Source organism: Panthera uncia, chromosome D1 (genome assembly GCF_023721935.1).
Source record: "Panthera uncia isolate 11264 chromosome D1, Puncia_PCG_1.0, whole genome shotgun sequence".
Taxonomy (NCBI): Eukaryota; Metazoa; Chordata; class Mammalia; order Carnivora; family Felidae; genus Panthera; species Panthera uncia.
This window is the reverse complement of record NC_064808.1, coordinates 106,997,381-107,025,177: the sequence shown is the minus strand read 5'-3', so window position 1 is coordinate 107,025,177 and position 27,797 is coordinate 106,997,381. Positions and strand designations below refer to the sequence as shown.

At 45.8% G+C, this 27,797-nt stretch overlaps 1 protein-coding gene across 1 annotated transcript; it reads left to right on the top strand.

Annotated features, from left to right (window-relative positions):
- Window positions 1–10: 10 nt before the first annotated feature.
- On the top strand, window positions 11–22,151 carry AASDHPPT (aminoadipate-semialdehyde dehydrogenase-phosphopantetheinyl transferase). The gene is made up of 6 exons (XM_049614161.1): window positions 11–249; window positions 2,562–2,787; window positions 15,252–15,373; window positions 16,004–16,165; window positions 18,531–18,602; window positions 20,229–22,151. Exons 1-6 carry the CDS (start codon window positions 67–69, stop codon window positions 20,391–20,393), a joined length of 930 nt encoding a protein of 309 aa, XP_049470118.1. The 5' UTR covers window positions 11–66; the 3' UTR covers window positions 20,394–22,151.
- The last annotated feature ends 5,646 nt before the right edge of the window (window positions 22,152–27,797 follow it).

Below are 27,797 nucleotides of genomic sequence, written 5' to 3'. Positions count from 1 at the left end.
GGGTGGGGCCACGCCTGCGTCCACGCCACCTGGGCCTGGGGCGGTTGCGGGGTCCTTTCTCCGTGCATGGGCTCGCCCGCGCGGCGGTGCTCTTCGGTGCCTGCGATGGAGGGCGTGCGTTGGGCCTTTTCGTGCGGCACCTGGCTGCCGAGCCGCGCCGAGTGGCTGCTGGCGGTGCGGTCGATCCAGCCCGAGGAGAAGGAACGCATCGGCCAGTTCGTCTTCGCCCGGGACGCCAAAGCAGCCATGGTACTACAGGTTTGGCGGGGGTGGAAGGGCCAGGGCAGCCGCCGCCGGGGGTCGTGGGCCTCGGGCCGGCCTATACGTGCGGGCCGGGCGGCCGGGCCTCGGCGAGGACAGCTCCTACCCCGTGGGGGCTGCGCGGCCGCGGGGGCGGTGATGCTGGGGGCGACGCCGCCGCCAGCCCCACGGCGAAGGGTCTGCATCATGCACGTCCGGGGTTGTCAGATCTTCATCTTACCTCCGCGCGGATCGTGCACCTGCCGGTGCGATGCTCCAGTCTCCACATCCTGAGAAAGTCTGCGCGCGGTAGGCCCTCGGAATCCCTGATGGCCCCACTTTGTTTAGCTCTGCACGCCGCCCAGCTGGGGGAGGCCTAGGCCAGCCTCGAGGCCTCGGAGAGTGCGCCCAGGACGCGGGCAGGGGGGCGAGTCCCGAGAAGGGGTCCTGGGCCTGAGGGAGGGGGCCTGGGCTGCGGGGAGGGGGATGGGCCGAGTCCTGGCGAGGGGACCTGGGCTGCAGGGAGGGTTCCTGGACCTCGGGGAGGGGGCCCGGGCCGTGGGGAGGGGTGGGTCGAGCCCTGGGGAGGGGGCCCAGGGTCCCGGGTAGGGGTCCTGGGCCGCCAGGAGGAGGGCCGAGTGCCACGGGGAGGGGTGGGTCGAGCCCCAGGGAAGGGGACTTGGGCTCCGGGGAGAGTTCCTGGATCGCGGGGAAGGGGCCCGGGCCGCGGGGAGTGGGGGCGAGTCCCGAGGAGGAGTCCTGGGCCGCGGAGACGGGGAGCTGAGCCCGGGGAGGGAACCTGGGTCGCGGGGAGGGATGGGCTGAGCCCCAGGGAGGGGACCTGGGCCGCGGGGATGTGGGTGGGCCCAGTCCCGAGGAGGGTTCCTGGCCCGCGAAGTGGGGGGACTGAGCCCCAGGAGGGGTCTTGGGCGGCGAGGAGGAGGGCCGAGTACTGGGGAGGGTTCCTGGACCGAAAAGAGAAGGCCCGGGCCGCGGGGAGGGGCCGTCTTAGGCATACCCCCGTACTGACTCTATACCTTGGGGAACGATGGTTTAAACGGAATTACTTATTTTAGTGATACATTTTTAAGCGACATATGGAAAATTGCATTTGGAAATTATCTCTTCTGTAGACAGCATTTTGAAATAGCTTGTAGTTACCATCACTTCAAAGACCGCCAGTTCTTGAAAATGCCTCTGTATGGAAACGCCTTTTCCTTTATAAGGTGGGCTAATTGATAATGTTTGGAAGGCATATTGGTGAATTTTTTTAAAACTTTTTTTATAATTTGTAAGAAACCGTAATGCAGAGCATTGTGAGTTTTAAAAATCATTGTTAGAATGGAAGGGGAAAATACTTGAAAGGTATTTTATAAAATATCATATATTTTGTTACTTCATATCTTTGGGTATTTTTGTGTGGTTTTAGTAAATTACTAATTAAAGACGTGGGACACTGGGAGAGGTATGAGGTATATGTGAAGTAAGTCATGCATTGCTAATTGTGTGTGTGTGTTGAGAGAGAGAGAGACAGAGAGAGAGAGAGACAGAGACAGAGAATGGGGGAGGGGCAGAGATAGGGAGAGGTAGACTCCAATGCTGTCAGCACAGAGCCCACCATGGGGCTTGATCTCACCAATCTTGAGATGATGACCTGAACTGAAATCAAGAGTCAGGCACATAACCTACTGAGCCACCCAGGTGTCCCTGACTTGCTAATTATTGAAGCTGAGTAATATGTCTATAGGGTCTGCATGTACTTGGACATAGGCAGAAAGATGTAGGAACAACAGGGTGGTTCCTTGGGAGATTGTTTATAATAGCTAAACTAGAGCCAGCCTAAATGTCTGGTAATAGGGGAGTAGTCCATCAAGAGGAGGACCTTGAGAGTATGAAGTACTATGCTACAGTTAAAAGGGTACAGACCAGACCCATGTGTACAGACATGAAATAATTCCCAGCACTTGCACGTTATAAAGCTTATGGATGGTGCAGGCCCGCTTAGAGTAGGATCTCATATATGAGATAGATAGCAAAAGCATAGCTAAATGAACACATATTTATTTAGACACGTCGTGAAAAGACCAGAAGGGTGCCGAATCTTAACATTGGTTACTTGTTGACAGGAGAGACTTTGACCTTTTCTTCTAGCTTCTTAAGCATTGCTGAAATCTTAACGCAGTATGTTTAGTACTTCCGTACTTTTAAACACTTAAAAATGAATATATTTTAGAAACTACAAAAATGGACTTTGTTACAGGCAACGTACTTGAATCTTTAGTACACATCAATACATACTATGTGTTTTGCTTACTTAACAGGCCGGTCGTCTGATGATGAGGAAATTAGTTGCAGAGAAATTGAATATCCCTTGGAATAATATTCGTTTGCAGAGAACTGCAAAGGGAAAACCAGTTCTTGCGAAAGACTCCTTGAATCCTTACCCCAATTTCAACTTTAACATCTCTCATCAAGGGGACTATGCTGTGCTCGCTGCTGAACCTGAGCTACAAGTTGGAATTGATGTAATGAAGACTAGTTTTCCAGGTAATGTTGCATTTTTGCAGTGCACAAGTTACCAGTCTTGTGTTCTCAGTTCTTATCTGTCCGAAGACTCAGGCCAGGAGGTGTATTACAGATCTTTAAGTTTAGGAAAAATGTGCTCAGTAGTCAAAGGTGCTGTAGCTGAGAGAACATGTATCTGAAAAGGGTATATTTCCCTTTTTCTGTGAATATCAGCAAACGTCTGTGGAAAGGAAAGTTTCTCTGAATTGAGCACGCGTGTAATGCTTTGCCTAGAGGCAAAATGAAAATAACAAAGGTTTCCTTCTTGGATTAGACCCTAGTTTGTTAAATAAGAATACATTTCAAACTGTTTTCGAAGATTGTTAACTTTTGTAAAGAATGGTTTTTCAGTAGCTTTTTGTATTATTTAAATAATGTTAAACCGAAATGAACTCCATGAACAGTCCGTTTTGAATGGCATTCTAGTTAGAAAACATAGTAATTATATTGTAAGAACTTCGTTTCATTCAGGTATTTTCCAGAATTTATGAGTAACTTGTTTTGCATAAAAAAAAGAAAAAAACGAAAAAAAACAAACAAAAACATCTCCTTGGTGAAGTATACTATAGTCCTATAGTGGAGATGACCTGTATTTCTGGAATATTTTAATTACAGCTCTTTGCAGCACATTTTACATGAGCGAAAATTAAGAGCAAGCCATTATTAAAATATTTAAGTTGCTTATATTTTGCGTTAGGTATTGGTAATTGGTGACCGTAGGAACTGCTTACATTGACTGTGGGGTTGAGTATTCAGGCAGTTTTACTAGAGCACAGGTTCTCTTAACTGCTCTGTAGTTTTCATCACCTGTAACATTTAGTGAGCACTTACTATAAGCCGGCACGTTTTATTAAGTGCCTTATTTATATTGTCCATTTGAATTGTTCCAACCACCCCAGCATCGATACACTATTTTTATGAGAAGGTAAGTAACAGGCTAAGAAGAAAGGTGTTAATAAGAGAAAAACATTTTCCTAATTTCATGGTATAATTTCCTCATCTCCACACTATCTCCACCACAGTCTTTCCTTCTGTTGCCCTTACTCTGGAAGATTTGTGTTAACTTTATCCCCTGCCCCCATCTCTGCAGAGATGACTTCTTTACCAGTTAGCTGTCACCTCAGCCTTACTAGGGACACCTCTGTGAGCCAAAGTCATAGGTCGGTTCTTTTGTCGTGAGCCCTCCTAAAATATATTTCCTTCATTCCACTACATATCTCCGTTTATAATTATTTGTCAGGGTAATTGATGGTCTTTCTCTTGGTCCTTAGAGCCACATGAGAGCGGGAACTGTGAGCTATGTCCGAGGCTGGCTGCTGTCATATCTCTTAGCACCTGCCTAGTTCAGGTCATAACATCATTAGCTCGCTCTTTGCCAGGTGCATGAAGAAGTACTCTGTGTCTTGGCTGGAGGCCTTCAGAGTGTGGCTGTGAGTCTCATTGCTCACAGTTGCTGTCGGGGTGTTCCTTTACCTCTCATTGCCACCACCTGCTTTTTTCCTCGCCCACGCTGTTCTCAGATTTGCAAAGGAGGCTCTACTAGTGACAATGGAGATTCTTGGGCTAAAAATTCCTGGATAAACATCAAGGCATTACAAAAACATTTTCTTTTTAACGTTTATTTATTTTTGAGAGAGAGAGAACACGAGTGGGGAGGGGCCGACAGAGAGGGAGACATGGAATCTGAAGCAGTCTGCAGGCTCTGAGCCCAGCGTGGGTCTCAAACTCACGCACCACGAGATCATGACCTGAGCTGAAGTCGACGCTTAACCCACCGAGCCACCCAGGCATCCCAAGGCATTTTTTTTCTTAATGTCCTAAAATTGTTCACCACGTTTTGTGTGAATATGCACGTGTGTGTTTTTCCCAGGACAGCATCTGGTTTGCAGGAGCGTCACAGAGAGCTTGTTCGGAAAAGCCACTGCTAAAAAGGAGATGTGGCAAGCATGGGAATGAGCCCATGTGCTTTCATAGCTTCCTTTTGTCCTTATTCCAAAAGTCAGAAATTATTTGAGAGGCCACTGGTCCTTCGAATGCAGTGTGCACAATGACACAAGAATGGCTGGCCACTGGGGCTCACGGCCGCCTTGCAACTTTGCCTGTGAGATAGATTTTACTACCAGTTAGCTTCCTGGGGACAATATTGGCTGGTGGTCAATACTGGATAAATAAGTAACTACTAATTAAAATTTTTTAAAAAATGTTTTTATTTTTTTTTGAGACAGAGAGAGACAGAGCATGAGGCGGGGAGGGGCAGAGAGAGAGGGAGACACAGAATCAGAAGCAGGCTCCAGGCTCTGAGCTGTCAGCACAGAGTCCGACATGGGGCTCGAACTCACAAACTGTGAGATCGTGACCTGAGCTGAAGTCAGGCACTTAACCAACTGAGCCACCCAGGCGCCTTCACTAATTAAAACTTTTAATATTTAAAAAGTTAAATGAGCAAAAACTGAAAATTCAGTTTCCTATTATATTTTATTAGGACACCTTCCCCACCATACACATACACCTTTTTTTATTGATCTTATTTGGCTTATCACAGTGTCCAGACCTTAACTCTTCTTTGCTTCATTGCCAAAAAGCTCTTGACGTATCTCCTAACAGGGAAGAGCGGTTTTCCGGTCACTGCGCTGGTTCTCAAGTGTGAATGGACAGTTTATCACTCAGTGAGAGAGGGAAGTAGACTTTTCTACTGCAATGGGGACTCATTTGAATTGCTCTGCTTATCAGAATAAGTGAAAGCCGAGCGAGGCACGTTCCCCAAGGTTGCTGAGTGATGGAGGGCACAACCCAGGCCAGCAGCAGAAGCGTAACTTTGTGGCGGACATTGTTACCAGATTGTCTTCCAGGTCGGAGTCAGCCGTTGGGGCATCCTTGGTGTGTGGAAAAACTCCATTCCATTTTGTCTTCTGTTCCTGTCTGCAGGGAGGCATCATGTAGGAACTTGTTAGCCATTTCTGCTGGCTAAAGGTCCCTCCCTCTCCCAGGGCTCCCGTCGCCGCTGGTAGGGCACTAGGGAGTAACTGCCGGACCCAGGCAGCCTTGGAGGGGGGGGGGGGTCTTCTAGCCAGATGCCCACAGCTGGAGGGGGATGTGGCAGCTGCTGCTGTGTTCTCTGCTTCTTGGAGAAAAGAGCTGGTGCAGGGCTGGCCCTCAGGAAATAATTGTTTAGTTAATGTCCAGACAGGAGGGCTTGTAAAGTGCTGGGGACCCCAGGATGGGTAATGCGCCAGTGCAGCACATTTCTAACTCCTGGGGACAGGTGTTCTGTAGGTCCTCGTGATAATTTGCCGCCCCGGATTGGGAAATTGGTTTTTCCTTCATTTTCTAATTTTTATCTAGCATCAAAGCCTTTTGTGGTTAATGAGTATAAAAGAAAATACAGTTCTATGAGTTTTTTAGTTGTGTTCCCACCTTTACAAAACAAGACAAGATAGACACAGTATCAAAATTATTATTTAGATTTGGGAAAAGACCAAAATAAGTTTTTCCCATGATTTTACATTTTCAGGTTCCCATTTTTATTATAAACTTTGCTGGATAGTAATTGGCAGGACAAAATGACTCGATGTTTTGAGATTTGGTACTAATTTAATAGCTTAGAAATGACTTAAGGCACTGCTGTCTAGAACAGCTGCTACATAAATTGAGCACAGTGAGTATAAAGTGCACGGTGGGACTATGAGGTAGGAAGGGTGGTCTGGTCTTCCTGTGTCCTTCCACCTTACTGTTCCCCGTGCAGCTGTAATAGCTTCCTGACTGCTTCCTGCTTTTGTGCTGTCGGTACAGTTCTCTGTACCGAGTGCAGTGGTCTTTAAAAATACCTACAGCAGTTTTCTCAAAACTCTTGGTTTGGTTCTTAATAAAATCCAGTCCCCTTCTCACAACCCTGTGTCCTTCTTGTTGGTACCTCTCTCTTCTTCTAGCTGCTGTCCTTGTCTTTCATTGCTTCGAGTAGCAAACTGCTCTGCGTCCTTGCAGAAACGCTGATCTTTTCTTCCTGTCCTCTCTTTTCCTGAGTACCTGAGACCTGGAGTGTGAGAGGTAGTCAGTTACTCCTTCAGTTTTTTTTTTTTTTTAAATGTTTATTTTTGAGAGTGAGAGACAGAGACAGAGACAGAGACAGAGACAGAGTGTGAGTAGGGGAGGGTCAGGGCCAGAAGGAGACACAGAACTAGAAGCGGGCTCCAGGCTCTGAGCTGTCAGCATAGAGCCCGATGTGGGGCTCGAACTCGCAGACCGCTAGATCATGACCTGAGCCGAAGTCAGACGTTTAACCGACTGAGCCACCCAGGCACCCCTCAGTTTTTTTTTTTAATGTGTATTTATTTTTGAAAGAGGGAAACTGAGAACGAACAGGGCAGGGGGGGGGAGAGAGAGAGTGAGACACAGAATCCGAAGCAGGCTTCAGACTCTGAGTTGTCAGCACGGAGCCCGATGCAGGGCTTGAACCCCTGAACCGTGAGATCATGACCTGAGCCGAAGTCAAATGCTCAACCGACTGAGCCACGGCACCAGCCAGTTCCTCCTTCGAAGAGACTTTTCTGACCACCGACTGGCCTTCTTTTCCTCTGTGTGGCCCTTCTCATTTGTCCTGACAGCCTAACTCCTGGACTGTCGTCTGTCCTTCCTCATTAGATGAGGTTGGGGATTGTGGCTTCTTGCGGCTTTGCTCCAGCGCACCCCGTACTTAGCCGAGGGTGCAGCCACCTTGCAGGTGCTCCGTAAATATTTATCACATGTGCAAATGAGAGGAGTCCTAGGCTTGGCTAAATGTGTTCATTACAAATGAGAAAGTGAGAACACATCCGTGGTGGAAAACGTTACAAGAGAAACTGTCCTGTTCAGTGAGTTGTGGTTACACGCATTTCCTCCTGTTGAGTCGTCTTCCTCGCCCTCCTTTGTCTCCACTGCCTCCACTCCGCTCCCATCCAGGTCTCACCTGCTTGCTCCTGAGGTTACTTTCACAGTCTTTCCCGCGTCCGGGCTCCCGCTCTCCTGGACCCGCGTTCTGCAGGGGTGCTTACTGATCACGTTTGTCTTCTTTCGGCCTGGACACATGGAAGCAGGTAGCTGAAATAAGTCACACTTCCTTCTGTACTCCGACCTCCTCCCTGGAAAACCAGGTCTTCCCAGCAGGGAATATCCCCTTCCCAGTTACAGGGTGGGGTTGGCTGTGGGGCACCTTCCTCTGTGCTGATGCTTCTATGTGTGTTAGAGCCTTGGATGTGTTATCTTACTTCGTCTTTTGATGCCTAGGACCAAGTGCTATTTTTATTTTAGAGACTAGAGTAAGACCCCGGCCCTAGGTGACAGCTAAAAAGTAGATCATGGAGGGGCGCCTGGGTGGCTCAGTCTGTTCAGCGTCCAACTACGGCTCAGGTCATGATCTCGCAGTTCGTGAGTTCAGGCCCTGTGTAGGGCTCTTTGCTGACAGCTCAGAGCCTGGAGTCTGTTTCAGATTCTTTGTCTCCCTCTCTTTCTGCCCCTCCCCTGTTCATGCTCTGTCTCTCTTTCAAAAATAAACATTAAAAAAAAAAAAAAAGTAGAACATGGATTTGTACCCAGGATGCAAAGCCCACCTACGTAGTCTGTAATATGTGGCCTGTCTGTACTAGATTGTACTGATTCCTGTTTAAGGTTTTACAGGTGCAAAGTATGTGAAGCATTCTGCAGAATGGGGTTAAATGAACTTAAGGTTTTCATGGAGGAATTCATGTCTAAGAGTATGAAAAATACAGCGAGAGGGGAATGGCTTTACCATTTCCTACGAGTTTGTTAAGCATTGTAAACACAAGAATAGAAAACTGACAGTTAACAGTGAGAGCCTGGTGTCTACACAAAATAATAGTTCAGTGGGCAAAGATTATTGATTACATGGTGCATTATTCTCATCACTAGAGCAATAGCTTATTGACTACTCGAATTTATGATTTGTATAAACTGCTTATCAGTACTTTCTAATCATTGTATAAAACTTCTTTATATATTGTGGATATTTATAGTTTATTGACCAAATTTGTTGTATTTTGCCCATTGTATTATTATTTACCTTTTAAATTTAGTTATATTTTTGGCCATATGAATTATCTTTTGATTGATAAATTCTGAATTCTGTCTTATTTGGAAAAAATAATTAAATTGATATAAGATATTCTCTGCCCATAGGGTGGAGTCCACTAGATTTTGTTCTAAAATTGCAGTTTTAGGGGCATCTGGGTGGCTAAGTCAGTTGGGTGTCAGACTCTTGGTTTTGGCTGAGGTCATGATCTCAGGGTTTGTGGGTTTGAGCCCCGGGTCAGGCTCTGTGCTGACAGCATGGAGCCTGCTTGATTTGCTCTTGCTCTTTCTCTTTCTCTCTCTCTCTCTCTCTCTCTCTCTCTCTCTCTCTCTTCCCGTCTACCACTCATGCTATCTGTCTCTAAATAAACTTAAAAAATAAAATTACAATTTTATTTTTACGTTTAAATCTTTAATTCTTCTAGAATTTGTGTGTATATGATGATTTATATCCTAATGGCTAAACAGTTCTATCACCAAAGCTGGATAGTTGAAGGCCTAGACATGGACAATGCCTGGAATGATTGCGTACTTAACAAAGGTTAGCTCTGAGGTGGTGGTGGTTATATGCATAGAGTGGTGTGGGGTTTTTTTTGTTTTTTTTTTTTATGTTTTATTTACTATTTATTTTTGAGAGAGAGAGGGAGGCACAGAATCTGAAGCAGACTCCAGGCTTTGAGCTATCAGCACAGAGCTAATGTGGGCCTCGAGCTCGTGGACCGAGAGATCATAGCCTGAGCTGAAGTCGGACGCTTAACTGACTGAGCCACTCAGACGTCTGTACAGTGATGGTTTTAAAATGGTGGTCAGGATACTAAAATCAGCCAGGCTGCTCCTCAAAATGCAGATTCCTTGAAACCCCCCCAGACCTACTGGACCAGAATCTCTGAGAGCACAGCTGGTTTCTCAGGTGAATGTCAGTCGTATTAATGTTTGGGGATCCCTGTACTTGGTATAGTTTACAGATCCAGCAGTGACGAAGTCCGTAACCCGTCCCTTTTTTTAACGATGGAAGTCATGAGAAAGCCCTTAGATCCTTGTGTTACACTAGAGAACAAAGTTGGAGTTAGGTTTTCATGACGATTGCTAGAACACAGTGGAATTGTGTACTCTCTCAGACTTGTGGAGGCAGGATGCCTGTGAAGCTAGAAAGGTCAGAAGAAACCAAGTCCGCAGATGTGATCGGTTTCATATTAAATCTTCTCTCAGAAACCAGGAAATACATTTGTGGCACATACGACGGACAGAGGTTAACACTGTTAACGTACGAACTGCTGAAGTAGCGACAGGAAAACTGCGCCGACATGGTGAATGCGCAGGGGATGCAGTGCCGCGCCTTGCAGAAGAGCAGTAACAGTGTGCACGACACCAGCGCCCCCATTTGTGAGGCACTGAGTACTTGGGGCCCTTTACACGTGTGTTCCGTAATCTCCCCCGCTCTGCCTTGTTGGAAGCTTTGGAACTACCGAGGTTGAAAGGACTGTCGGCACAGAGGCGACGGTGCCCGGACGTGAGCGTCTGACTCGCGGGCGCTGAAGCTGTCTGGAGTGTGGGTGCGTCTGCACATGTGACGTGCGTCGTGTGCCTGTGGCCTGGTTTCCGGGGCTCCAGAGCGGCCACTACGCACTCCTGTGTTAGACCCCAGAGGGCTGTGATGTCCTCAAGGCCACCAGTCAGAGTCGACAGGGCCGCGCTCCTCTGACGCTCTGGGGAGGACCCCTCGTTGCCTCTTCCTGGTTTCCTGGCCACCCTTGGCCGCCCTTGGCTTCTAGCTTGGCCACCTCGGTACCACCTGCATCTTCCTAGATTCTCTCTGTGCCTCAGTGTTTCTCCGTCACTGGATACAGGGCCTGTCCTAATCCACTGTGACCTCATCCTAATGTGATTCCATCTGCAGGCTACACCTGAGGTTCTGCGTGGCCATGAATTTTGGGAGATGCTGTTCAACCCAGTACGGTCCATCCTCCACCTTCCCCCATAAATGTATCTCTTCCCCACGTACAAAATAAATTCATCCCGTCCCAGCCTCTCCGAGCCTTAGCTTGTCCCAGCATTCACTCTGACTCCGGCATCTCTTCCGAATATCATCAGCTCCAAAGCTCGACGTCTCATCATGTGGATGATCTAACTCAGGTACAGGTGAGGCTGGGTATGTTCCATGGCGGGACAGAATTCCTCTCTCTCCTGTGAACCTGTTAAGCTAGCAAATAAACCATCCGCTTCTGTAACACCTTGGGGGAATAGGCGCAGGGTAGACTTTCCCATTTAAAGAGGGAAAACTGGGAAGGGGAGGCCTTGGGTCCCAAGCAGGTTGAAAAGCCAACAGGGCAAACTTTGTATGGTTTCGAGGCCTGAGAGTAGTCCGTGTCTCCTGCTCTGTTTCCTGGTCCTGGGGCCTCCCCCACCCTCAGGCCCCTCTACCTGCCTTCAGGGGGTCCTGCCCTCTTCCTGAAAGATTACACATTTGCAGCCCCTGAGTCCCGTTCTTGCTCTCCAGGCCTGTTTCTTGCCACATGTGTTGATAAGGGCATTTATATAGGCACTACGAGCTGCTGGGGTTCAGGACTGCCTGAGTGGGGGTGTCCAGCCCAGGTGCCCGCATCTCACTCTGTGCCCTCCTGCTCTAACAGAGCTCCTTTGTCAGGATTTGTGAAAGGCACCTAAGGACCTCATACGTTGTTGCTTTATTCTGGGTTTGTGCCTCGGTAAATTCCCACACAAGTCCATCATCGTTGTGCACATACTGGCTCAAAGTCTAGAATAGAAGTCTGTCCCTCCCCCGCTCCTGTGGAAGCAAGAATATATGTAATCCAAAAAATGGCACTACTAGAATTTCTAATTGGACTTTTGATTAAAAGCTAAATTTCACTATTTCGAAGCACACAGATGGACAGGGCTCAACCCCTCCCTAAAGTAACAGATCCCTTTTAAGGATGGTGAACACATTGGTGACATTGGGGGACAGATTGACGTAGGTGGGCTTTGAGGTTCTGCTACTAGTGGGATTTCTTTTTGTAGGTTGGCAATATCAGCTTGAGGTGTTTGTGTGAACTCTTTGTTGTGGGTTATCACTGAATGTTTAGTCAACCTACCAGTTGGTCTGTGGTCTCGATTAGTTGATCGTTATGAAGCTTAGTACCTAACACTGCTTTTCCTAAAGGCTAAGCAACAAGAGGGGTAATCTGGTTTCCGTAAATGTGGTTAGTGGTTTTGTTTTTCAGTCACTTCATCTTCCTTACCTATCCCCTTCAGCATATGGTGGGATGATTAAATCTGACTCAGGAAACATGAATACGTGATGGTATTATTAGGTGGTTTGCCAGATTATATGTTTGATAATTATGCTGCCTTCAGATCGTTTGAGGGACAAATGTACTGTTCTGGTATTTCCTACTGATTTCCTCCCCCGCCCCCGAATTCCAATTTCCTAGGTAAACTACCTAGCAGAGGACTCACCCACTGTGTATTTCCACCATAGTGCCACACTGTGGTGCTCTTGTGCTTTGGCCAAATAATTAGAAAATCCTCTTTTCTTGCTGTCACATCTCTTATTTTGTGGAATGGATAAGATGCTCTCAAAAGTATATGAAAACGCCCTCATATTGGGTACTTTTTTAGCTGTACATAATCAGTTTGTGATTGCTTTCAGTGATTGTGCTAGATTGCTTTTTATGTTCATCATTTTCTTTTTATTAGCATGCATATTTTTTCTCTTGATTGCCCCATATTATGTAGTTAAAAAATTAGAGGGCTTTATCAGTTCGTTTTTTATTAGCATGCATATTTAATCTTTTTTGTCTTGATTGCCCCATCTTATTTAGTTAAAAAATTAGAGGGTTTTTTGAAGGTTATGAAGAAACCAACAAACAAAATGACATTATAGATGACAATAGGCATATATTTTTAACTATGGCATTTGGGGCAGTGTTCCATTAAAGCTACAGTTCTCAAAATATACAGTGTAGTCTCCAAATCAAGGTAGCTGTTTTCCCCACTGTTAGTGTTTGCACTGTGCCAGAACGTGTTCAAGAGGAAGCAGTTGATGATTTACCTAGATACAGTGCTCCCCGTGTTTAAATTCTCCAGATTTATTGTCACTTTCGAGTGTCATTTCTCAAGCCACGCCATGTGCTAGTGCTGCTTGCTTTCTAAGGAGACTGTGTTTAGTAAGGGCCTTGAGGGAGGTGTTGGGAGAGTGAAGCACGGGACCATCAGAGGGATCCCCCTCCCCTGGGACCCCAAGATCAGCTAATATTTCAGTGCTGTTACGTGAAATGACTTGATAGGTCTGCTGGGCTGCTTTTAGGAAGTAACAGTATTTTAGCAATGTGAACAACACAAACAGTGAACACTAATTGAACTTGTAAACTATTGAAATGTATTTTTCTTGAGAACAGAGTGCCAAGGAGAAGATAGTTGGATTAAATGAGTCTGTTGAACTTGAAAGTAAATGAGAGTCTTTGTCTTGATCTGTAAAGGACCACATCACTCCCCACAGGATCATCAGAAGTATCTCCTGGCTAAGGAGGACACTCTTAAGTCTGCTGAAGTGGGAATGGTGGGGGATCGTGAACAGTTCTGTGGAGGAACTGATTTTTGATACTTATACCCTTTAGATCACTATGGGAACGATACTTGGTTGCTGTAGGACCTGCTGTAAGCTCCCTGTGGAGACGCAGTCCATAGCATTCCGGTGTGCAGTACTGGGGAGTTTCTAGAGTGAAGTTAGCGGTGCAATGCCAATAACGCGTGAAGCACGGGGATTCAACTTGTGGTCTCCAGACAGGCGTCTAACACCCACAGAGCGTGTGCTGGTGGCCGTCACTGGAGGACTTGTAGCTAGTGGGAATGTCGGATTTTAGAGCTGGGTGTTCTAGAACTGTGAGTCGGAGTTAACACAGTCTGCAAGGGGACGGCCACGAAGAGGAGGCCATGCTCCTCGAGGGACTATAGTCGTGAACTAAGGACACGGGACAGCAGGGCATGGGGCAGTAATGGACCAAATGATGGTTCATTTCGTTTATCCATGTGGTGAATGTTTGTGGGCCTTCTGCCCAGGGCCAGGCTCTGATGGGCTCTCCAGGCTGGCCGTGTGGGAGGCCAGGCACCATGACTGACCCATGTGTGACCATTAGTTCTGTACACATTTGTGTAGTATTTACAGTTGACATATTTGCAGAATCAATAAACAAATACAGAAACATCCTGTCTAGTGGTAACGATAGATAAGCACATAGTTCTGTTTTGGAAAAATATGGGAGACACATCTTGTATTTTTAATTTGTGTCTCAGCTCTCAATTCTGAGAATCAGATTCCTTGAATTATTTATTATTTATGTTCAGAATGCTCTGTGATATTTTATTGTCTGTGGAACAGAGGGTCTAGGGGTGTATCTCAATTTTTTTGAAAAAAAGCTTATTTCACAGTGGCATCCCTGAAAAGGCAGAAATTAGCATCTGTTTTCATTTGGAAAAGTCAAATGAGAAAACATGTTCGGAAACCATTCCTGTGAAGGAAAGAAGTGTAAAGTAGTTTTCCAAAGTGGTCACTTAGAAAAAACCAAGAACAGGAGTGCCTGGATGGCTCCGTCTGTTGAACGTCCGACTCTTGATTTCAGCTCAGAACATGATCTCCCAGGTGTGAGATCCAGCCCCGCGTCAGGCTCTGTGCTGACAGCACAGAGCCTGCTTTGGTTGGGATTCTCTTTCCCTCTCTCTACCTCTCTGCCCGTCTCCTCTTGGGCTTTCTTTCTCCCAAAATAAAACTTTAAAAACAAACCCTCGGGGCACCTGGGTGGCTCAGTCAGTTAAAGGTCTGACTTCACCTCAGGTCACGATCTCTCGCTCCATAAGTTCGAGCCCCAAGTCAGGCTCTGCGCTGACCGCTCAGAGCCTGGAGTCTGCTTCGGATTCTGTGTCTCCTTCTCTTTCTGCCCCTCCACCTCTCATGCTCTGTCTCTGTCTCTGTATCTCTCTCTCTCAAAAATAAATAAACATTAAAAAAAATTAAAAAAATAAACCCTCAGCTTTCTAGCAGTTCTCAAAAACTTACAGTAAAGGGATTGCTTTTTTTTCCTGTCCTATAGCAAAGTAAAAAATGTAAACCCCAGAGGAATATACCTCTTTTTTAAGAGTGTTTGTTGTAGATTTCTGATACTTGACCACATCTAGTTCTTTTCCTCCATGTTATTTAGAATTTATACCACATTTGGCTGGTAAATTGTATCAGATTTTCGGAAGGCATCTATCAATACAACTGTGTGTTGTTTTTTTCCCATTGTTATTTAATCACAGAATTTCACTATTTCTATAACTACCCTTGTGTTCCTGGGCTAACCCCTGCTTGTCACTGTCTATTTTTAATTGTGTATTTCTTCAATTGACAGGTCGTGGTTCAATTCCAGAATTCTTTCATATTATGAAAAGAAAGTTTACCAACAAAGAATGGGAAACCATCAGAAGCTTTAACGATGAATGGACTCAACTGGATATGTTTTATAGGAATTGGGTATAATTTCTTTCTAATTTTGAGAGTTAAAAGCCCACGATGACTCATTGTCTTTACTAAAAATCGGCATCAAAGTCCTTTGGTTACTAGGGGAGTTCCTACAGTGTTTAAAATAAATGGGTGATTGTTGGGAACTTTGTGATTTTTTTTTTTTTTTTTTTTTTGAGGCATAATTAAATCTTAATGACAGTTAAGAAAATGAAGTGTATATTCAGTGGTCAGTTAGAAGGTACTTGCTCTTAAAGCTCAAACAAGACATTTCTCACAATGTTTAATGTTTTCTTTTTCAAAGGAACTCGTACACACGAGGCCTTATTTAGCAAACACTACTGTAATATTCACTATATGCCAGAAAACATGCCCTTCGTGAGTTGGTTAATTTAATGATCACGACAGGGCTGTGAGGGAGGTGCTGCTACACCCAGAGCAGAGGCCCAGGGGATCAGATGATTGACCGTGTGATCCCATGTCTGGTTTGTGTCTGTGCTAGTGCAGGGGTAAAAGTAATGATGACAACTTGGAGTCATCATGTAGCATAAAGCTAACAATCCAGATGTGTGGGGCCTGTAGAGTTGATGGAGATTTTACCCGCTAAATGCTCTGGTAAGAGAAAATTGTTCTGTATTTTAGGCCCTGAAAGAAAGCTTCATAAAAGCCCTTGGTGTTGGCCTAGGATTTGAATTGCAACGGCTTGAATTCGATATATCCCCATTAAATCTCGATATAGGCCAAGTTTATAAAGAAACACGTTTGTTCCTAGATGGGGAAGAAGAAAAAGAATGGGCATTTGAGGTAAAAAACTTATCACTTGCTGTAAGAATTTCTTTATTTTGTGCATGTCTGTGAGATTAATTAGGGGAGGCTACTCGATGAAAGTGGGCATGACAGGAAGCATTGTTGGTGCCCTGCAGGGGTGGGTCAGGGACCCTGGTTGTGAGCGCAGTGTCCTGCAGGGGAGGTCAGGGACCCCAGGTGTGAGCTCGGTGTCCTGCAGGGGAGGTCAGGGACCCCAGGTGTGAGCGCGGTGCCCTGCCGGGGGTGGTCAGGGACCCCAGGTGGGAGCGTGGTGCCCTGTGGGGGGCGGGGGGGGGGGTCAGGGACCCTGGGTGTGAGCTTGGTGTCCTGCAGAGGAGGGTCAGGGACCCCGGGTGTGAGTGCGGTGCCCTACAGGGGGGCATCAGGGACCCCGGATGTGAGTGTGGTGCCCTGCAGGGGGGGTCAGGGACCCTGGGTATGAGCTTGGTGCCCTGCAGGGGGTCATCAGGGACCCCGGGTGTGAGCACGGTGCCCTGCAGGGGGGCGTCAGGGACCTTGGGTGTGAGCACGGTGCCCTACAGGGGAGCATCAGGGACCTCGGGTATGAGCGTGGTGCCCTGTGGGGGCGGTCAGGGACCCTGGGTGTGAGCTCGGTGTCCTGCAGAGGAGGGTCAGGATAAAATATTCTTGCTCCCTTTTGTTTTGTCAGAGATTATAGGGAAATTCTGGTATTTACAATAATTTTATGGATAAAATTTATAAAGTTAAGAAAATCTTGAAAATTTAGAAAGTCTTGGAAGTTAAACTTCAGTCTTCAGTTCAGTAGCATTGAATGAACTCGTGTCAGTAGTAAGTTGCTAGTTTCATTTCCTTTTTCACCTGATTCTTACTCGTGCACTGTTCTTGGCAAGAAGGATTTAGTGCAGAGCTCACCACACAGGGCTTCTGTTCTCATGTGGGTTCAGTGAGTTGTATCTGCCGCGTCAGATGCCGTATTTACCTGTTGCTGATGAGGTCTGAGTAGAGAGGACGAAGCTTTATGGTGAAATCAGTCTCACTGAATTGTGGCTGATGATGAGATAATGTGAGTGATGAGCGGGGCATCCTGGCATTCTAGTGGACGGCCCACAGTTCCCTCTGATGTTCCCCTCAGATACGGACACCACAGAGCCCATGATCTGAGAGATTTTCCCAAAGTAGTGACAGCTGAAACCTGTCTGCATTTACGATGCTCATGCCGTCAGCATATTCAGTGTGAGCAGTGGAAGACCATATATCAACAAGCGTAATTTTGTTCATAAAATGGATATCGTGGGCTTGTTTTTAGTTAAATCTTCGGACATTTAGCTGGTTATATTTTTTCTTCTTTTAACATATCTGTCCTTACTGGATTTCTTTCTTTTTTTCTTTTCCGCTCATTTGGTGTGAAGATATGAAGAGGATACTATTTCTGATTATAGTTTCCATTTCAAATGATACCTTATGAAGGGATGTCTTAGGTGTCTTTTCTTTGAAAATTTTAATAGTTTTGGAGGTTTTAATTTTCCTTTTTTTAAGTTTATTTATTTTGCGAGAGAGTATGGGAGGGGAAGAGAGAAAGTCCCAAGCAGTCTCCGTGCTGCCAACGCAGAGCCTGACACGGGCAGGGTTCAATCCCATGAACCATGAGATCATGACATGAGCCTAGATCAAGAGTCAGATGCTTAACCGATGAACCACCCAGTGCCTCTGTGGTTTTTAGTAGTTGGGAATTGAGGTAACTGCCTCAATATCTATTCTAAACCCCCTTCCCTGTTGCTTCAGACATAGGGGAAAACAGAAAACAGTAAACAGTGTGTTTGTTAAGTCTTAGCTATGAATTTCCACTGAGTTTCCAGGGGCTGTACTATTTAGTTACCTGAATGCTTATAAACCAGTGTTGCAGTCTGATTTTTTACATATATACTTCAAACGTCACCTGTGAGGGCTGCTGAGGACCCAGATGTGCTTCTAGATACAATAATCCATCTTGTTATCAAGACATGACAGCTGGAAGCAGTAGTTGATCCTGGATGAGCTCTGGTTTTGGAAGGGGGAAATGCTGTGAGGACATTACTGGATTAATTCACAAAAATTGGATTATAGGTAGTCGATTTAAGTATTCTTTAAATGTCAGTTTACTGAAGCTATTAGCTAGTGTGGTTGTATAAGAGAATATCCCTATTAGCAAATACATATTGAAGTATTTACAAGTCAGGGGCCACGATCTGTGTGACTTCTTAAATGGTTCAAGGGAGGCAAGGGAATATATGTGTGTCGTGTGTGTAGAGAGACAGGGACACTGAGATTTAAAAATGGAAACCGAAGTGTATCTGAGTTTGCACTTTCAGTAATATGTTATCCACTATCTTTTATTTTTCAGGAAAGCAAGATAGATGAGCACCATTTTGTGGCAGTCGCTCTGAGGAAACCGGACGGATCTAGACGTCAGGGGGTAAGATTTTAAGATTTCTCTTACTTCTTTCTAAAAAGCATGAATCCTTGTTGAATGTGTTCTTTATTGAATAGAAGCAGTCATTGGGTTTATATCCTGTTAGAGTTGTGTGTTTGTTTTTTAAGATCAGAGATTGAGAAGAGTTTTACATGATCAAATCTTTAAGATCCTGGAATTTCACAGTAATTTTTATAAAGCATGTTATCTATTTTTTCACATTCGTGAATATTACAAAGAAAAAATGTCTCCAGTATTGTCCTAGTCTTATATGTTGGTAGAAATTCAAGATAATCACTGTCCCAGGCATCTTACCAGTGGTTTCTTCCCCATGAACTGGAGTTGGGTTGAATGTAAAGGTTCAGTGGAGGGTGTTGCGTGATGGCATTATCTGTCGGATGGAACCCCTCCACCTTCTGTAGTAATCCCCCAAATGATTCCCAAAGTGACAGGGCCAAACACGTGTGAGGCCCTGTGTCACGCTGCTATGGGACACTGGTCTCTGTTTTTCCTGCCACAGTCTGTTCTTTCTTCTGTGCTGAGTTGTTGAGTGAAGAAAGTGAAACAAACCAAAACACCCTTCAGGTCAAGGGCCCTCAGCGTCCATGTACACAGTTGTGATTCTGCGGGAATATATTTGTAAGGAATCCTGGTCATGTTGTAATAATTGGAGCTATATGCGTGTCCTTCTTTCTCAGGAATCCACGTGAGACGCTAGCGTGATCGGTAGATATGTGTCGTTACTGCTGGAAAATAGCTCGATGTACAGACAGTACTCTTGATAAATTTATCAAAGGATTAAAAGTCTTCTTAGATACTTTAATTACAAGGGGACAGTATGTTAAAATTGACCCCTCTTATCTGAAGATATTCTGGCCTTGATTACTTGTCCTCGTGTGATTTAGTCTCAGCTTTACACTCTGCAACTCTCTTGTTTGTATAGAGCTTTATACTTGTGTCAGTTGTGGACACGTGCTGCCTCCTTGTTGTGGCACTGCAGGGGGCCTGACAGGCCCCTGACCTGGCGGCTGGCTTCCAGGCCCACGTCCGCCATTTAACCTGTTGTGAGAGGTGGCACCAATGTTGAAGAAGGTCCACCCTGGGCTGAGTTGCGAACAAGGGCTGTATCTGAGAATATAAGATGTAGTTTCAGGTTAGTGTTGAGGGAATCATTTCCTGTAGAAGTGTTGCGTCTCTTGTGTGGTCATGGGAATTTTGTCACATCTGTCCCTTAGAGTGTTCCTCACAAGTTTGCATTGTGGTTCTCTATCAGAAAAACCTACCTGCTTATGAAAAGTTACATATTTTGGGGATACTTTTAACTCATCTTTTGGGATCCTTTTAACTCCTCTATGAGAATTTTTGGATGTGTGGCTTAGAAATCTACATTTTAAACACATACCACAGGTTAGGCACCAAGAAGGTTCAAGAATTAGGTTCTTTTAACTTGTTATACTGACAACAGTAACATAAGGAGTAATTGAAGTTACCTAGAAATCCTGCTGTGTTGCAGTTCAGTATTACTGACATGAATAATTTGGTCTTATTTCCCATTTCCCTAATTATGAAATTGATCATAAGATTCACATGCAGTAAAACAGTGAGGTAATCTCTTTTTTTCCCTTTTAGGTTCCAGCTCAAGATGATTCTAAACCAACTCCAAGGCAGTTTAGTGTCCTCACTTTTAATGATTTAATATCATCTGCTGTTCCTATGACCCCTGAAGATCCTTCGTTTTGGGACTGTTTTTGTTTCACAGAAGAAATTCCAATACGGAATGGTACAAAATCATGATATGATTCCCCAAGTAACAAAGGAAAATGAAAACTGTTTGTAATCTTCTGTATTCACTAAAACAATAAATGCCTGATAGTATCCAATTTTATTTCAAAAACCCGTTTTTATAAAAGCAAACCACTTTTCCTATTAAAAACACCAGGTTCTCAGTTCAAGCTAATTCCCTAGAACACACGTTTACCTCTTCTTTCCCAAATCGTACTGGATTGACAAAAGGAGTAGAAAAAGGAGCAGAATCTTACAGTGATAGGTGCTCATTGTAGAACAAAGTAGAAAATCGAATATGGAGAAAGGGAATATGTAAATTTTTATGCTTCAGAGATAGTGATTCCTAAAACCTGAAGTTTCTTTCCAGACCCTTTTCTTGGCAAATGAATCCCTATTAATCCACTTTTTTTTTTTCATGGAAACATAGTGTTTTGTAATTTTTTTATTGGCTTAACTGTATATCTCCTGTTCATTAGTCTGCATCTGTGGCTTAACTGGCGCTGAAGTCGTGACCAGAGGTAACAATATCCAAGTAACCCCGGGGCATTTGTCATCTGAATTGGCACACGGTTCCAAGGTGCCCGTAACCTCAGCCTCGGGTTATCGGTTCTGCCTGGGGCTCCTGTCCCTCATGGAGAGAGCTGCTCCCGTAACGTGAGCCTCACATCTTCATAGGGTTGGGTCTAAAAAGCAGGGAAGGCCATTTCTCCTCTCGGTCTCATTGTCATCCGTGAAGAGAACTTCCCAACAGACCCCACAATGTTTCCCCCCAGCTTCTCTTGACTCAGATCGGACCCCTGATGTTAATGGCCTCTGTGGGGAGTAGACCTGCGGTAGGGAGCCCGGCGAGGGTGGGGACGTGGCATCGAAGGCGCCCGGCCACCTGCCATCACAGGGAAGGTCTGGTTTGCATCATGTGCACCCCTTCCCGTGCTGGACGTTGTGTCCATGTGCGCTGTTTACTATGAACACTGGTGTAGTGAGTGTCCTTGTGACCACATGTTGAGGAACATGCTTCTCGTCCTTAAGAGCATTTCTGGAAGTGGTTCACAAGGCTTAAACAGTTCTAGAACTTTGAGAAGAAAAGGCCGTGTGGTTTCCACTTCCAGCTAATGTCACATGTGAGACCACCCCTCCGCGCCCCCCCCCCCCCCCCCCCCCCCCCCCCGCCCCGTTCTCCCTGGTCAGCTGTACAAATTCTCTGTTTTTTTCATTTGATCTTTGCCAATATAAGTGAGAAATGGTGTCTTGTTTTTAAATTTGTATTTTATTACAAATGAGATTGATACATTATTGTTGTTATTAGCTGTGTTTATTCCTTCCTTCTGAACCAGTTCATAATCTTTGCCTGTTTTAATTCAGTGAATTAGCACTTAAAGTGGGAACAAAATCTAGAATATGCCAAGACCATCATGTCGATGACAGAATCTGTTACACAGCTGTAGTGCATGTCTTGGGGACTTTAAGTCTTGTTATTGTGGGATATCAAGAAGTGAAAGAATTCTATTGTTTTTGTTACTAAAATTAATAATTGTGTGTAAATTGCATAAAATTAGATAATTTGCTTAGTAAAAAACACAACTGGAATGTTTTGTAATTTTTTATTTTATGAAGCATGCCCGAATACTCCAAGCAGAGCAAATAATGTGTTTTTAAAAGATCAAGTAACAAATAGGAAACCTTGTTGTCCCTTAGCATGAATGTAATAGTGATATGAAAACCTGTCATCTGTCTTGTCATGATAATAAAGCAAATAACGTCAGTGAATTTTTATGAGCCAGGCACTGCGCTAGATTTCATGTTTTGTTTTTCTGTTTCTTAAAGTTACACATGGTTTACAGAGTCTAAAGAATCTATAGGCTCGTTTTTCTGAAATACCACCCCTTGACCTCATTCTTCCATTTCCTATCCCCCAGAGCAAGCTCTTTTTCTTATCTATTACCATATCTTTGAATAACGTGCTTCTGTTTTACTTGATTTTGCAATCATGGGCATTCTTTTAATTTCTAGTTTCAAAAGCTTGTTCTGTTTCCAGTCCATTATATATTCCCTTCCTGCCCCCTCTTCCCAGTATAATCATGTGATTCAGTGCTTACACTGTTGACTGATTTAGAACCTTTACATTTTATTAATATGTAAAGCTGTGCCCAGGGATCGATGGCTGTTCTTGCCCTAGATGGCAGTTTTCTTTCCTTGACGATTGACTTTGTTTGCATAGGGTTGTATGCACTTTTTGCTAATGCCGCCTGAAACTCTACGAGATGCATGTTCACACATATCCATACTGTCCACTTCATCCATTTTCTGGGAGAAACCGTGTCTGGAGCAGTCTGTTTTGTCCAGTCTGGACTTTGTGCCTTCTGTGGCTGTTGCCCAGCTGCATTCCTGGAATCTCTTCTTACTGTCCCCCCCCCCCCGCCCAGGGCATCCCTTGCCTCTCCTTCTGTTAGACTCCCTGGTTTCCCATTTCCTCTGCCTCTTGTTTTGTAGCAGATGCTAGCGTAAGGGACATGGAAGATGTATTTTCTGAGAGGAAGGGGCAATCCCCTTATGCAGGTGGTGTAAGGGATTCAGCTGCTGCTTACACAGATTACTCCATTCCCTGCCATTGAAGCCCAGTGTTTGGTCCTGACGATTGTTAAATCCTGGGCTGGGCTGGACCACAGTGCTGTTGCTTCACAGCCGTGTTTTGCTGAGTCCAAAATCATTATTTGCATTACACCATATACTGCTTGGGACAGCTTCATTGGTTTCTATGAATAGAAAACTATTCCCTGCATAGGAACTGACGGGTTGATTTGAAAAATGGATCGACATATGTATGTGTGCATGTTCATATGTCCATTGCAGTGTAAAGCTCAGAAATCAAATTTTCAATGAAATTTTACACTATCCTTACTACTCAGCTTCAAAGTCAGAAACCCATCAGATTGGGGTAGCTCAGTAGCCCCCACTGGCTGAACTATTGCCATCTGAACTTGATAACAAAATAGGTTTATACATGAATATGTGGGTACATACATCTTTGGTCAAAAATATTCCTGAAAACAATTCCATGTGCTAGTACTCAAAGGAAATATAAAGGGAGCTGGTTTCATTTTATGGGGCAAATAAATATGCCATCATAGTGTTTGGGGCAAGAAAAGCACTGTGATGTTGAACAACTTTTTAAAAATTATGCATCCGTTGAATAGTGGACTCAATAATTCAAACCAGATAGGCTAGATTCAGAGTCTGAACTCCACTCTGCAAAATTCAGTGGTATGCTGATGAAAGTTAACAGCAAGCCATCCTGGGGCAGGGATGATGTGGTCCGAGAGCCTTCATATTGGTAGCTTTTGCTGATTTTGTGAAATAATGTCCAGTGTGTAACTCAGCTTCTAGGTTTAACTGCTATTTTGCCGTATTAACTTCAGCTTGCCCCACGTGCACTCACACACAGGTGCAGCTGAAGACCTCCCACCCCTCCCCCCTTAAGCCTTCCGTCTCCAGAGATAACCTCTTATCACTTGTAATTTTATTCACTTAACTACTTAAGTATGCACTCCCATCCTGGATGTGTGGTGTCCTGTACTTCTAGATTTTTCTCTTGGGACTGAAACATCAGGTTGGGGTCTCTGTACGTTATTTAAAGTGGCGAATGATGAGTTCACTGATCTCAGGCTTCTCAAAGGAGATCAGAGGTACCCTGAGGGGTAGGCGGTGATGTGCCAGCAGTTACACCTCCACACCTTCTGGAGGCATTCATTTCATTCAAAGTTTGTGAAAGACTCTTAGGTAAAAGCAATACAGATCTAGTAAGAAGCGAACAAACTTGCCCACGTTTTAAGCCAAAAGGCAGAGGAGGGCTTCAGAGGAATTTTCTCGCCTACAAGTATACAGTCACTGTTCTCTTAGGATTTTTTCGTAGAAAAGTTGGAAAGGAACCAATATGAAGAGAAGGAAGGAAACATTCTGGGACACAGAAGCAGAAGTCGAGCCTAATGCTCAGTGTGCTGCCCCACAGGAGAGTGCCCACGCACTGGGAGTGAGGCCAGTCTTGTGGCCTTGACCTGGAGCCCTGGGCAACTGGAGGCCCAGAACCTGGGCGATCCTGGCCAGCCCCCACTTTTTTCTTTTGATACTTTGCACCCTTCCTGTGCTCTTGCCAGTGCTGGAGGGACAGGCAGCCTGTCCGTCCAGCCACTCTTTCCCCCTCTAACTCCATTCTCCACCTGCTCAGGACACCAGAAGAATATTCACTATAGGCGCTGTGTTAAACAGAATCCCTTTTCCTTGTTGGAGTTGGTAAGTGCGAGGAAGACTGGGTGGGAAGGGAACTCGGTCAGGGTGTCGATTCCCTGCTGGACAGTGATTTGGAGAGCAGGCAGCAGGCCTTCTGTGCAGTTCCGTGTGGTTCCTGTTCCCAGGGAAGCAGGTGACCCTCCTGAAGAATCCTCAGGAGGTCATGAGGAGCCTCATTACATCACAATGGTCACCTCCTGTCAGATCCTCCTGTAGGCATTTTATCGTCTCATATCCTGACAAGCAGAAGGTGAGTCTGATACAAGAAGTTCTGAGAGGGAGATCACATTCCCAGAACTTGTATCACAGTATCTGGTTTTAATTGCCCTATTGGATCATGAGTTGCTATTACTGTTAGATTATTAGTTATTATTAGAGACAAATATTGTTCATCTCTCACCATGCTTACTTTATAAATCAAACTTTAGCATAGGTATGCCTGTATAGGAAAAAAACTTATTAAATCATCAAATTATTAAACTCATTAGTTATTATTAGAGACTATTATCTCTAATTTATAAGTGAAACTTTAGGTATGCATGTATAGGAAAAAAACATAGTACCTATAGTATTTGTACTGTATGTGGTTTCAGGGACCCACCTGGGGTCTCCAGACATATCCCCACGGATCATGGGGAGGCTTCTATAGTCGTGTTCCTCTGCATCACAGCTCCCCAAACGACCCTTCCACGCATGCGCTCCGTCACCCTCTGCGCAGGAAGGGGGGTCACCCATGCACAGAGCCACCCCTCAGGGAGGGAGTAGTGATGTCACTATTCAGTGCGATGTTTCATGAATGGCTCTTTCCACTTTCACAGCTGAAGAAGCATGAATCTCTTAAGGTAAGGGTTAGGGTAAGCATTACCATTAGGGGTTAGGGTAAGAGGTAGGTCATGGTTGCTCCCCCCTTGGGGCGGGGGTGCTTAATGCATATTCCCCGACCCTTGGGGTTGCGGGAGGGGGTTCACGCATATGTCCCAACTCCCTCAGTGCAGGAGGACGTTTACCCATGGGCCCCGTCCCCCTTTGCGGGGTAAGGTGTTCACCATGCGCCCTGCCCCACCTCTGCCTGGAGGGTTTTACGCATGCGCCCCTCCACCCTCGGCGTAGCAGGCATCACCCATGCGCAGCACCCCTGCTCAGCGAGGGAGTAGTGATGCCACTATTAAATGCGACATTTCATGAGTGGCTCTTTTCACTTTCATAGCTGAAGAAGCAGTTACCTATTGAGGTAAGCATTAGGGTTAAGATTACCATTAGGGGTTTTGGTAAGGGTAGGCCATGCTTGTACCCCTCTCAGAGAGAATGTTCGCACATGTGCCCCATCCCCCCTAGGCCCGGGAAGGTGTTCACGCATTCCCCCCGCCTCCCACGGCGCAGGAGGGTGTTCAGCCATGCGCCCACCCCCCTTGACACCGAGGAATGTTCACGTAAGCGCCCCACCCCGCTCAGCTTGGGTGAGTTTCACACCTGCGGCCAACCTCAGTTCGAGAGGGCGTTCACACATGCACCCTGCCACGCCTCTGTGCGGGAGGGTGTTCACGCATGCGCACTGCCCCCCCCTTAGCCCCGGGGAGGTGGTTCACCATGCGCCCTGCCCCCATCAGCACGGAAGAATGTTCACGCAAGCGCCCCAACCCCCTTCATGGGGCGGGGGTGGGGGGAGGGTGTTCGTGCGTGCGCACTGCCCCCCTCGGCGCGGGTGAGTTTCACACATGTGTACTGCCCACCCTCGGCTCAAAAGGGAGTTCACACATGCGCACTGCCCTCCCCCCCCCCCCCCCAGGTGGGTTTCAAGCATGCGCCTCCGTCAGTGCCTGAGAGTTGCGTCTGGGCAACTCTTTCTGGGAGGGTTTGTATGCTTGCGCCCCATCCACCTCTGCTCGGGAGGGGGTCACCCATGTGCAGCACCACCCCTCAGCAAGGGAGTAGTGATGCCACTATTAAATGTGACATTTCACGAATGGCTCCTTTCCCTTTCACAGCTGAAGAAGCACGCGTCTCTTAAGAGTTAGGGTTACCGTTGGGGTTTTCGGTAACTAGAAATGCTAGAGGTGATGTGATTGGCAAACAGGCGGGGTTTGTGTGCATTGAGTTCCTTTTCCTTTTTTTTTTTTTTTTTTTTTTATCTTTCCTTGATTTCCTATCTGTGTTGGGTCCACAATTGGTTTGATATTAATACTCAGGTTATTTTTATCTTATTGTTAACTATCTCTGGTTATCTGCTCTGATAGAAGCTTATGCAAGGACAAATATTTCTTGTTGCACATCCTAGCATTATTGCTTTTATTGTGAAATTCACCTGGTATTAAATTAGCAGTTAGTTGTCTATTTTGGGTATTCAGATCTTAAGATCATATAGCAATGCCTGAGCCTACCTACTAACGCTCATCACCGCATCCCTAACACCTGAGTACAGTATGCAAGTCAAAATTTTCACCCTTCTAGGACAGCCTTGATACACCTATATCGGTGATGGAGGGGGTGTGACGCTTGCACCCCTTCTGCACCCTTTCATCGGCCATGTAGGGGCATCACACCTGTGCCCCTTCATGGGCCATGTAGGGGTGTGCTACCAGCACCCCTGCATGGGCCATGTAGGGGTGTGCCGTCTGTGCCCCTTCATGGGCCATGTAGGGGTGAACTGACAGTACCCCTTTATGGGACAAGTAGGCGTGAGCTGCCTGCACCCCCGTATCGGTGTCCTGTACCCTTTCATCGGTGTGGGTGTGCTGCCTGCAACCAATCATGGACATCTTACACCCCTTCATTGGAGATTTAGGGTTGTGCCGCCTGCCCCCCTTCATAAGCGACTTGCACCCCGTCATAGGCATTGTGGGGGCATGCAGCCAGCACCCCTTCATGGCTACTGTAGTATTTGTACTGTCTGTGGTTTCAGGCACCCACCTGGGGTCTCCGGACATATCCCCATGGATAACAGGGGGTTTCTGTAGTCATGTTCCTCTGTATCACATCCCCCCACACAACCCTTGTCTCTGGATAAATCTCTTAGGATCAGGAACCACTTTTCCTTGTACTTTCCTCTTAGTGGAAACATCTTGCCTTTGCTTAGCATGGCTGCTTTGCTCTCTCCGTTGTCTCCTGGAGGCTCCCTTACCCTTGCAGCGC